Raw genomic sequence first — 12,840 nt, 5'->3', positions numbered from 1 at the left:
ATGCCGGTCTAAATCCGTGTGACTTTCTTTCTTCCGTGGAACACAAAGGAAGCTGCTCTTTTCCATACGGTGACTGTGAACTTTGACGCCATCAAGGCTCATAAAGTGACAAAAAAAAGCTATATAAAAGTATCATACAAGTACTTCTTTTTGTGTGAAGAAAAGGCTGAAAAGATTAGATTCTTTTCTGTTCTTCCGTGGAACACAAAAGAACAGGTTTTGAAGAGTATTCACGCTGCTCTTTTCCATATGGTCACAGTGAAATTGGATGTCATTAAAGGGTTAGTTCACCCAAAAATGAAAATTATGTCATTAATGATTCACCCTCATGTTGTTCCAAGCACGTAAGACCTCCGTTCATCTTCGGAACACAGTTTAAGATATTTTAGATTTAGTCCGAGAGTTTTCTGTCCCTCCATTGAAAATCTATGTACGGTATACTGTCCTTGTCCAGAAAGGCAATAAAGACATCATCAAAGTAGTCCACGTGACCTCAGGGGGTTAGTTAGAATTTTTTGAAGCATCGAAAATACATTTTGTTCCAAAAATAACAAAAACAACGACTTTATTCAGCATTGTATTCTCTTCCGGTTCTGTTGTCAATCCGCGTTCACGAGGCCAGTGACGCTGCTGACGTAAGATGCTGCTGACGTGTTATCTGGTGCGTCCGTGTATTCGGCTTCAAATAAATATGTCTGGTTAAAAAAAATGCAAGTCTTCCCCTGTGTCGAAATCCTTAGACATGTTTGCTAAGATTGTTTTGTTTACAGCGTGCGTCTCCCTCAGACTGTAAACGAAGCTCGGGCGCACCAGATAACACGTCAGCTCATCTTACGTCAGCGGACTCATGAACGCGGATTGACAACAGAACCGGAAGAGAATACAATGCTGAATAAAGTCGTCGTTTTTGTTATTTTTGGAACAAAATGTATTTTCGATGCTTCAAAAAATTCTAACTAACCCACTGAGGTCACGTGGACTACTTTGATGATGTCTTTATTGCCTTTCTGGACAAGGACAGTATACCGTACATAGATTTTCAATGGAGGGACAAAAAGCTCTCGGGCTGAATCTAAAATATCTTAAACTGTGTTCTGAAGATGAACGGAGGTTTTACGGGCTTGGAACAACATGAGGGTGAGTCATTAATGACAGAATTTTCATTTTTGGGTGAACTAACCCTTTAAGGTTAGGTACTTTTTTTGTGTAAGGAAAAGGCAGACAAGTTGTTTGTTGAATATCTCATTTGAATTTCCTCATATTTAAACTGGCAAGTTCGTCAAACATGGCGCAACGCATTTTAGCGCACAACATTTTAGTATCGGGTTAATAAATGATGACAGAATTGTAACTATTCCTTTCAAGATTAAATAAATAAATTACACAATGCATGTAACCAGCAAATATTAATACAATCGTTTTTTCCACAGATGTGACGACTTGCATTTGAATATTCGTTCACTCTGACTGGGCTTTTGATTTTTCAAATGTTTGTTTCCTGCAGAACTTGAATCAGAATCCTCGCACCTTATTGCCCAAGTTCTTCGGGTTGTACTGCGTACAATCGGGCGGCAAGAACATTCGAATGGTGGTGATGAACAACGTTTTGCCCAGGGTTGTGCGCATGCACCTCAAATACGACCTGAAGGGATCCACCTACAAACGACGGGCCTCTAAGAAAGAGCGGGAAAAGGCAAAGCCCACTTTCAAAGACCTTGATTTCATGCAGGAAGTTCAAGACGGTCTCCTGCTTGACACAGACACGCACAGCGCCCTGGTCAAGACGTTACAGAGGGACTGTTTGGTACGTTTTGTACAGTGTGCTGGTGTCTAGAGAGAATGTGTGAATGGGAGCTAAATTGATGTGTTTTTGATGTTTAGGTCTTGGAAAGCTTTAAGATTATGGATTACAGTTTGCTGCTGGGAGTTCACAACATCGATCAGGCAGAGAAAGAGCAGCAGATGGAGGGATCTCAAGGCAACAGTGATGAAAAGAGGCCGCTGGCACAGAAGGCGCTCTACTCCACTGCCATGGAGTCCATACAGGGAGCGTCGGCCTGTGGAGAGGAGATCGACACTGACGACACGTGAGTGGCCCAAATTAGTCCATGTTTTGACACATATTAAGGATATTTAAAAAGATATGTGACACATTTTTCAGATGCATTAAAAATGAACGATGTAGGAACAGGGATGCAATGACAAAATTCTATCTGATAATTCTAGCCTGGTAATGATTTTCATGTTATTGCCTATAATCAATACATTGAATTCTATAGTGTTTTGATACTATTTTTTTTTTTGCTTTATAAAATCTTTTTAAAGATTAATTTTACAGTTTAAAAAAACAAAAAACATTTCTGGATAAAATCAAGTCCTGTCCTGTTAGATATCATGTTTCTTCTGGAATTGCATTTATAATGGAAAGTAATGGATTCCAAACAACAAATTCATGTTAATTAACCAAAAAATTCAGCTTTTTAAAAGCGAACAGACATTTTTCTTTTGTTTTGTGTTTTTTGTTGACTTTTGTTTTGTCTTGTTGTGTTTTGTCTTTTTTTATTGTTTTGTCTTTTGTTTTGTGTTGTTTAAATCCTATTTATTTTTAGAATTTTATTTTCTTTGAATTTATTTAGCCTTTATCAGCCATTTTTCCCTTTTTTGTTCCCAAAAGTTTATCAAAATAAATTAAAAATGTTTTTTTTTTTTTTCATAGAATTTGTATAAAATCTGGCTAAAATCTAGTCCTGTCTGTAAGATATCCTGTTTCATCTGGAAATGTGTCACATTATGGAAGTAAATGGATTGCAATAAACATATTCATGTTGACTAAAGGGGCGGTCACTACACATTTCGTTACATTGACTTCGCATTTTGCTGCATTTCAAGTTTGGTGAACTCTGACTTGCAAATTCGCATCACGTGAAGCCGTGTGACCAATAGAAGATTGATGAGCCACGGCTTGACCTCTTAGCTAAATTAAAAGAAGGCATATTTTTTACAATAAAGTGGAGTAGATTGTGTATTTTAACTTTTTTTGTTATAATTTGTCATAATTTGAATTTGTGCTTATAAAATATTTACCACAGAGCGTCACGTCTTATCATGACCGTTGCAGTGTGCGTAGAAATTTTGGTCTAATGTGACCGTGGCTTAAGCAAAAAATGCAATTTGAACCGTGAACAGAGACATTTTTGTGTGTGTGTTTTATTTTCTGGGTTTTTATCTTATTCATTTTTATTTATATTATTTTGTCTTTTTAGCCATTTTTGGCTTTTTAGCCATTTTTCTTCTGAATGCAGTTTAAGATTTTGACACTTTTCAGTCCTATTGCAAATATGTTCCCAAATGTTTAGCTTAATTTCAGTGTTTAGCGAGGTTTAGACTTTTGAGTGTTTTAGGCCGTAAAAACTTTCATATTCATTTATTTCCTCATGTTTTTTCCCTGCCAGGATGGGCGGCATTCCTGCAGTCAATGGAAGAGGAGAGCGGCTGTTACTGTACATCGGAATAATCGACATCTTGCAGTCTTACAGGTGCTTGCGTCAACCTCTCCGACTCATGTCACTTATGATTTACATCATGAGGTGTGTGATTCATCGCTGCCAGTATGATTTAAAAGCACCATGGAGTGACTTTTGTTATTTTTCTGTTTAGGTTAATAAAGAAATTGGAGCATACGTGGAAGGCTCTAGTCCACGATGGGGTGAGAATTTCCTTGAATTTCAATGGCTGTTATCTAGAAAAGACCTTTCGAAATATATCAACACCATTGTTCCATGCAAGTCGCTCCATCTCTTGTCACTTTGGATGAAAAGCTTTGGCCAAGTTAACTTCCAGCTGTGTTTTGAGACTCTGTGGTCTTTGACCTTCACTATAAATCTTACATTTTCATGTTAATAAAGCAGGGTCAGCTGCGGTACGTTAGCACAAATGGAGTTTAGTGAGAATTACGGGGTTTTGGAGGAAATGCTTGTCAAATGTGCACTAATTTGGGACCATTTTTTAAGAGGATGTGCCAATTGGGCTATTGCTGGATATGAGACGCACATGCACATACCACACACATGCACACACTCATTTTCTCCTCAGCTCAGCTGTGAATAAAGGAGATTTCTCCAACCCTGCCTGTGCCGCGTCAGTCTACGCCATACTGTGAATGGCTCAAGATTCATTTGCATGCTAATTAAGATATTTATAGACCTAGAGCTGGTATATCATGATCATATCTTGAAGTGTTGACTGGTGTCTCCATGAATAATGTATGTTTCACTGGAAACCTCAAGTTTGACTTAAAGCCTGCATGAAAATTGCACAGTATTGAACTGTAATTTTCCATTTGGTCAACTGGAATAAGAATGAACTGTAGCTATTCAGACGGTTTACTTATTTGCTGTCTCTTTCACTCTTCAGGACACAGTGTCTGTTCACAGACCATCTTTCTATGCGGACAGGTTCTTCAGGTTCATGAGCACTATTGTATTCAGAAAGACTTCATGTGAGTTGAATTTATACTACTGAATCACATAGATTCATTTCATGTTCTGCATGAAGAATTAATTATAAAGTGATAGGGATGCACCGATTTGAAAATTCTGACTGATACCGATAAGACGATAAATATTTCTTTTAACGGCTTATAACCAATAAATGACTGCTAAGTCTACCACAATTGGGCTATATAAAGGAAAAATAAAACACTACTACAAATTAATTTAGACGTTACAGCATTGTAGTGTGTAGAATGAAAAATGAAATTTATTTTGAGATTTCCTATAGATTACATATAATCGTGTTATTATTTTATTAAATAATTCGTGTTTTTAAAAGATTAACTTAAAATGATAGCAAAGGTAATCTAAATGTAAAAAAAGAGGAAATTATCATGCAAAATTAAATATTCTGTACCATACATTTTTTAAAAAGCTGTAATGTCGGTCAATAACCGATAAGGTATGTTGCATTCCTAAAAGGCACAAAATTTACATCTAAAATGGATGTGCTAAATTAAATTTAAAAAACAGAAGATATTTATTATCAATAGATTGTACAAGATTTTTTAATTTTAGATAATAATGAAAGTAACAGTGTTAACAGTTTTTAGTAAAATCCTAACCGTAACCCTGCTAATGAAGCTTCACCTAGTTTTATTATGCTATTTTTAATTTTCTAAGTGCATTTGTAAACCTGTTTCTTTCAGCGTTAAAATCCTCTCCGTCAAAAAGGGGTCGTGGGGGTCTAGCCGCGGGCAAATATGGCGGGCCCGGAGCGGCGTGGTCGGCCAGCCAGCTTCCCTTCGTGAGAGACGAAAACATCTACGACTTGAGAGGAGCCCGTAGCTTCCCCACAATGGATGATGATGGTAAACAATACGAAATACATTCTTCATTCTCAACTAGGAGGACTTAATGGTTACAGTCACATGTTTAAACTCTGCCTGGTTTCAGGTCGGATGGATGTGCTTCCCTGCACCCCTCCCTCATTCGAGGAGGCCACCACAGCCTCCATCGCCACCACGCTCTCCTCCACCACCTCTCTGTCCATCCCAGAACGCTCCCCCTCGGACACCTCCGAACAACCGCGCTACAGGTAAGAGTAAGACCCGGTCTGTCGCTCTGTAAGGTTCGTAGCGGGTGCAATAAACTCTGTTCTCTTCTGTACAGGAGACACAACCAGTCCAGTCACGAAGAAACGTGAGTAAAACGGAGACTGGTCTGCAATATGGTGTAGTTCTTGTTGACAGACCCAAAAATACTACTTTTTAGAATTGAACAAAGACATTTTGTTTTGTTTTGTTTTCTTTTCTTTTCTTGCTTTTTATTTATCTTGGGTCCGTGTACGGTCCGTGTACATTAGAAAACGGCTCATTAATTCATTTTTAGTTTTTTCCAAAAAAAAAATAATTAGAATTCGGCTTGATTTTTATATTTTTATGTTCAGGGATAGAAAATGGATAAATGGCTTGAATATTCGATTTCCACGTGTGGGCGGGCATGAAACTCCCCTTTCCGCTGATTGGTCAACCAAAGATCAACCCGTGCCGCTTTCAGTTCTTCCACAGTTCAGTGCAGAATAACAGTCCTCCGCTGCTGGATGGATTCTTAAAGGGTTTATTACAAATAAACTCTCTCATCCAACAACCAGACTAATGCTTTGACACAAATCGCGCTGGGCAGGGCCTAGAAAGGGTTTTCTTCTCAATAGGCATGGATTCGGAAACCTACACTAGAGAAATATTAGCTGATTATTTCAGAAATATTATGTAGATTATCTCGCATCTGCACCCACATGACCCATCATTAGCCTACTACTTCAAAGCTGGGTGAACCACTGGACACAATGTCACTGCGCATCTATTATTTACTATCACAGCGCATCTATTTTAGTTGTTATTCTATTAGTTAATTATTCTATTGTTAATTCTATTAGTTCTGCATGTTCTATTAATTTATTACCTTTATAAGGGCAATTATTCTAATCTTTTTTAAATATATTTGTCATCTTTTATGAAAAATTCAGAAATTTTATCAAAAAATTCAATTAGAATAATAAGACGGTAAATGGTTACCAATCAAATTAAATTAGTATCGACAAAGAAGCTGCATCTGAATTCTGAAGTGACATTCAGACCTATTACTATTAACTGTTTAATGCTGCTCGGAGGATTTACACCGTAACTACAATTACATAGTATTATGAGATTAAAGTTTTAAATATAATATTTTGAATAGCCTTTTGAAATATGAAATTAATGACAAAATGAAACAATACTTAGATTATGAGAGTAAGACCCCCAGTAGTTGGCAGCACGTAACTGTCTTAATAGTCAGTCAGTGAGTCATTCATTGACTGACTATTAAGACAGTTACGTGCTGCCAACTACTGGGGGTCTTACTCTCATAATCTAAGTATTGTTTCATTTGTCATTAATTTCATATTTCAAAAGGCTATTCAAAATATTATATAATATTATATGTGGCAAAGCTACGTGACTTACTGAACAGTGTGCAGATGCAGTTACATTTTAACTGCATGTGAATGATTCAATGTCCCATATACAGCGAATTGGTTCATTCCTGAATGAATCAGCATTTTGAACATTGAATCATTCACTCAACCGTTTCGTTCAAAGAATCGATTTCGAGTGAGTCAGACGTGCAACGGTTCTGCGGCTTTATTTTGCAATAGCATTAATACATTTGAATTTAATGTTTCATCCCTTTTTCAAAACTCAGCGTGCTGTCTAAAATAAAAGTTATGACTGCTGCATATTTACACTTACACTCGATACTGCATCTGCACACTGTTCAGTAAGTCACGTAGCTTTGCCACACAGATTTTGATAGTTGGACAACTAAATAAAACCAGTGGTGTGCCAAAGAAGTAGGCTGATGGGTAATGTGGGTGTATATGCGAGGTATAGCCTAAATTAATATTTTCTGAAATAATCAGTTAATATTTCTCTGGCACGTAGAGAAGAAAACCCTTTCTAGTCCCCGCCCAGCACGATTTGTGTCAAATAATCTGTCCAGCAGCGGAGGACTGTTATTCTGCACTGAACTGTGGAAGAACTGAAAGCGGCACGGCTTGATCTTTGGTTGACCAATCAGCAGAAAGGGGCGTTTCATGCCCACCCACACGTGGAAATCGAATATTCAAGCCATTTATCCATTTTCTATCCCTGAAAATAAAAATATAAAATCAAGCCGAATTCTCATTTAAAAAAAAGAAAGAAAGAAAAATTAATAAATGAGCCGTTTTCTCATTTTTCTACTTTCAATGTTAAATCGAAAAATGAATGAACACGGACCATCTTACTTATGTTATTTACTTTTCTTTAGTACTTAGCCATTTTTCTTCTTAAAGGAGTTAGCCAACTTTGGGAAACACTTTTTTACAGCAATTTTATTCCCAAAGGTATAGGTACACATTTAATTTCAGTTCTTGGACTTTTGAGTGTTTTTGTTTTGTGTTTCTGTTTTACCTTACTTTTTTTAAGAGTTTACTTAAGTCTTTATCAGCCATTTTTCTTCTGCTATATACGACCAAAAGACAGAGTTTATGTTTCATAACATGTTACAATGTGTATTGCCCTCTTGGGTTTGATCTTCTTCTTGGAAGGATTTGCTGTTAGTGATGTTGTTGGTGTGGTTTGGTTGAGCCCTCTGCTGGTGTTGTTGTAGAATGCAGGATGAGGACCAGCAGACCATCACAGTGGAGGTGGAAGTGGAGGGGCGATACGACAGCGAGCTCACCCTCGTGGCTCCCCAGGTATCGCCAGAGAACAGGTACGCACTAAAAACTGAGAAGCTACCTCCACAGTCATGAGCACTTATTATATATTTACTTTTGAACACCAGATATTGCTGAACACGTTGGGAAAAAAAAGAGCTTGATGAAGTGTAATTGAATTAAGGGTGATGATTTAAATGCAAATGCACTGTGTCGATGAATCAACAGCAGTGTGGATGTGAGATCAAGGGTATCATGGGAATGAGGAATTAGACGTGCTTCATTCAGCTGAGCTCACCGGCTGAAGCTCCTCATAGTGATGGCAAAACTACACCATGGAAACTGCCACAGAGGAACATAACCAAACAGGAAGCGCTTAAGCACATTGGCACTAAGTACCCAAATGTTTTTGTGCTTGCCAGGCACATATTATATATATATATATATATATATATATATATATATATATATATATATATATATATATATATATATATATATAAATGTTTTATCTATCATTGCAAATCAATATGACTTTGAACCTTTAAAGAAAGTTCATGTGCACTCTTCCATACAGAGTTGCATTAATTAAAACTTGTAAAAATAATTTTCAGTTCTTGAAATAAGGCTGAATTGAAATAAAATGCAAATATTAGATGAAAAAAAAACTATAAAAGTTTTGCTATAACTAACAAATAAATAAGTTAACTAAAACTGAAATAAAAATAAATTAAAGCTATATAGAAATATTTTTTAACAACAAATACTTAATTAAAATGGCAAAAGCACATAACACAATTATTAAAACTAAAATTAAAATGAAAACTAAACATATTTTTAAAAAGCCAATTCAATATATATGAATAATATAATAGTATATAAATTATACTTGAATAACACTGCATACAGCAATAAAATCTCTAAATAATTTGTTTTTGTTTTTTTTCCTTTTCCACATGTAGTGAAGCTCCAGAGATGTTCCCAGAAGCCTCGTCCTACTCTGTCCCTGCGAGCCCCAGGATAGTCGTGGAATCTGACAGTGCCAGTCAGGCCTCAGGCTGTACGAGCCGTGCCTCTGTGGACGAGGATGAGGATGTGCCAATTACAGACATTTATTTTGTAAGCCCTTCACTTATCTGAACTAAAACGTTTGGTTTTTATATAGATAAAAAAATGTATCAGAGCAGAGCTAGCATAAAAAACATCACCAGATTTGTCCAAACCAGCAAAAAAATGAATTTACTTAAAAAGCAAAACAGCTATTGCATTAAAATAGACTACTGTATATGAGAATAAGTCTTGAATTAAAGTTTTTTTTCTTGTAAGGCTTTGTCAAATATTTTTCTTAAATCTAATATTAAGCATAAATCTAACAATATTTAGTGAGGTTTGTAGTCAAAAATAAGAAAAAAATTACCAATCCTGTAACTTTAAAATTCATGATATATTCTATGACAAAAAGTTGTATTATTATTATTTGTATTTATTTATTTTTGATTGATTGAAGGATGTTTATATATTTTTTTAAAAGTATGATGATTGCTTGTTATATTTCATTTTTAAAAGAAAAATAAGAAACTACATGTTCCAAAAAGAAAAATTAAGCATATTTTAGAACCAATAACATTTTTTGCATTATTTTTGACAATTAAGAACATTTACCCCTGATTTTAACAATACTACTAAATGTCACGCAAAAAACATGAATGTATTTTTTTTCATTGTATGTATAAATTATTATTTATTGTTTTTATTTAATTTATTATTTATTTAGAAAAATCACGTGTTCAGACCTCAGAAAACATCTACATGCATTATGATATTGGGAATGAGAATGAGGTTTGTTTTTTAAATGAGAATTTAATTGTCATGGGAATAATGCCATAATAATACAAAACAAAAACTTTTTTTTTCATTCTAATATTTTCTTCATGCCAAAATATATTCATTTTGGGGTTAAACATGACTGTGACGTGTTCTTGATAGACTTTGTGAGATTCTCCCAAGTAGTAAACAGTGCTAATGTGACCATTGTTGAATTAATGGTGACTAAAGGAAACGTCTCCCATACGGGACAGAAGACAGAATCTCACAGAGGGTCTCTGTTGGCACGTGGGTGGGTGGGTGTTTGTGTCCGGAGTTTAGGAGCTCCTTTGGCTCTTTATTTTATCTTCAGTTTCTGTATGACTATATAAGATCCATTTAAATGAAGTCTGAGTCCTTTTGTTTATTTCTGAATGCTGACGATATCATTATATGTGTGGTAACTTTGAAAAACGCTCATACAATAGACACATTCTGGCCCATGAACTACAAAACAAACGGACGTGCCAATGAATTCACATGGATGTTTCTGAGGACAGCCAAGAAAACTGAGAAATGGCATTTGTTAGACACATTGCCTCTTAAACTCAGTTGAATGCTGAAAAGAGGCCTAGAGACACGCAAGCGCCATCTATTGAATTATTCATCCATTAACACCCTGCACCAGCTGCTCCGTCGTTCTTTCCTCTTATTAATGGAGCTTGTTTCATTTATCGACTGCTAAACTGCACTCCATCTCCTTGGCATTTTCATTATCATTCTGCCATCTTTCTTTATCTGTCTGCTGTCTCTGTCCATCTCTCTTTCTCTGCCTCTTGTAAGTTCTCTGATGGCAGTGTCTGTGTTTGTCAACCCATCACACACAGAAAAAAGCACAATGTAAGTTATAGAGGAAACTAGGTTTAGAGGTAGTTTTAGAATGAATTGGCTCAAGTCAAGTTAGCCTTTGATGTTCATAGTTTTTTAGATTATTTTAGCTTTTTTCCACCCAAATTAATTAATTCATTCAAATTAAAGAGGCTGTTTTTGTTACTGTACCTTTAAGAATTCTATATGCAAATGGTAAACAACTTTGAGGTAAACAATTGCAACGGCTCAATTTATACAGCTACATACGTCAAGTCACAGTCTCAAAGATTTCAGTACATTGTACTAAAATAACTATGTAAACATTTTTACAACATTGTAAAAATGTTTACATAGTATTTTTAGTGCAATTTTCCATTATTGTCCCCCTCTTTTATTAGTTTACTAGATGCTAGCATGATATTAACCAGCTTCGTGCCTGTTTTTATCTATGTACCTGGTCTTATTGTGCAGGATTTAATAGAACTGTTTGAAAAGATTTAAAGAATGTTTTATACATTGGTGTAAAACATTTTATTGTGCAAAATTAATTGTGTGAACTTTACAATTAATTACAAAGAAACGTCTCGGTTACATATGGTAACCCTCGTTCCCTGAGGGAGGGAACGGAGACGTAGGTCATGACTGACCAATAGGAATCTCGCTAGAGAGGCCAATCTACTTCGAGTGAAACTAAAACAAGCCAATACACATTGGCGTGCAATCATTTGCATCAGCTGCGCGCCCTCGTTAGCGCGGGTATAAACGAGCAGCTGGTGCGATTGCACACTAGTTTTTTGCTGAGGAGCCAAGCCTGAGAAGCTGGCCGCCCCGGCGGGCGGCAGCGGATGTGGCGACGGGACCTACGTCTCCGTTCCCTCCCTCAGGGAACGAGGGTTACCATATGTAACCGAGACGTTCCCTATCGGTCAGTCACTACAACGTAGGTCATGACTGACCAATAGGAATCCCTACCAAAGCGCCACAGCCGCTGCACCCCATCCAGCGCCCCCGTGCAAGCCTCTACACCTTCTTGCCTGGAAGGACGATATGCGGAGGCTTACACAGAGTGAGTCTGACACTGTTGTTCCGTAATAACCCATACAGTGAGATATTGGATAACACTGGGAAAGCGTGCCCTTTCTGTTTAGGAAGGAACGCTGCGGAAGCCACTTCTTCAAAGAGTTATGTGGAAATGCATATGGACTAGCCGAAGGCTGTACTGCATATGAAATAAAGGGTGACTTAGCCCAAGGGAAAGACACGGGCTTCCGATAGGAGCAGCCGTGGAATATACACATATGGGATCCCCGTAGGGTCACACAAATGGAACCCAGCCCAGATCCGGTTCTCAAGGATTCAGCGGATAAGGGCCTGGCGCCGGACGCTCCGCCAAGTCCGGGCCGAGGGGTTTTGGAGGACTCAACAGGTTTTACTCTGGAGCAATAAGGGTGCACAGTAGGGTGCAGCAAGCCGACAGAGCCAGACCTCTCAGTGCTTCTACCCGTCTAGGGTGAGAACACGGGAGGACACCGGCTCTACACGTAGGCTATAGTATCTAGCGAACGTGTTAGGTGTCGCCCAGCCCGCAGCTCTACAGATATCTGTTAGCGAGGAGCCACGTGCCAGCGCCCAGGAGGATGCAACGCCTCTCGTGGAGTGTGCATGCAACCTGAGAGGGCAGGGCACGCCTTGTGCTTGGTAAGCCAAGGCGATGGCATCCACTATCCAGTGGGCCATCCTCTGCTTGGAGACAGCCTTTCCCTTCTGCTGGCCTCCGTAACAGACAAAGAGCTGGTCTGAGGTCCTGACGCTTTGAGTTCTGTCCACGTACATACGCAGAGCGCGAACGGGACAGAGCAAAGCCAGGGCTGGGTCTGCCTCCTCCAAAGGCAGCGCTTGCAGGTTCACTACCTGGTCTTTGAAGGGAGTGGTAGG

The 12,840-nt window shown here is 37.7% G+C and overlaps 1 protein-coding gene across 4 annotated transcripts in view; it reads left to right on the top strand.

Moving 5' to 3' along the window:
- Positions 1 to 12,840, top strand: part of pip5k1ca (phosphatidylinositol-4-phosphate 5-kinase, type I, gamma a) — a 34,518-nt gene that overhangs the window by 13,547 nt on the left and 8,131 nt on the right. For 3 of the 4 annotated variants that reach the window (XM_077226384.1, XM_077226383.1, XM_077226382.1), the window contains exons 7-16: positions 1,505 to 1,804; positions 1,882 to 2,087; positions 3,453 to 3,536; positions 3,658 to 3,706; positions 4,414 to 4,498; positions 5,201 to 5,362; positions 5,448 to 5,589; positions 5,664 to 5,693; positions 8,184 to 8,288; positions 9,195 to 9,351. In XM_077226384.1, the coding sequence (XP_077082499.1) occupies positions 1,505 to 1,804; positions 1,882 to 2,087; positions 3,453 to 3,536; positions 3,658 to 3,706; positions 4,414 to 4,498; positions 5,201 to 5,362; positions 5,448 to 5,589; positions 5,664 to 5,693; positions 8,184 to 8,288; positions 9,195 to 9,351 (1,320 nt within the window). Of the gene's footprint in view, positions 1 to 1,504; positions 1,805 to 1,881; positions 2,088 to 3,452; positions 3,537 to 3,657; positions 3,707 to 4,413; positions 4,499 to 5,200; positions 5,363 to 5,447; positions 5,590 to 5,663; positions 5,694 to 8,183; positions 8,289 to 9,194; positions 9,352 to 10,878; positions 10,936 to 12,840 lie in introns of all 4 variants that reach the window. The other variant, XM_077226381.1, reaches the window with a different exon arrangement.

The sequence above is a fragment of the Siphateles boraxobius genome, unplaced genomic scaffold, assembly GCF_051911475.1.
Source record: "Siphateles boraxobius isolate OS27281-9 unplaced genomic scaffold, OSU_SipBor_1 13, whole genome shotgun sequence".
Lineage (NCBI taxonomy): Eukaryota > Metazoa > Chordata > Actinopteri > Cypriniformes > Leuciscidae > Siphateles > Siphateles boraxobius.
Note: the sequence above shows the minus strand (reverse complement) of the source record. Positions and strands in the feature narration are given on the sequence as shown.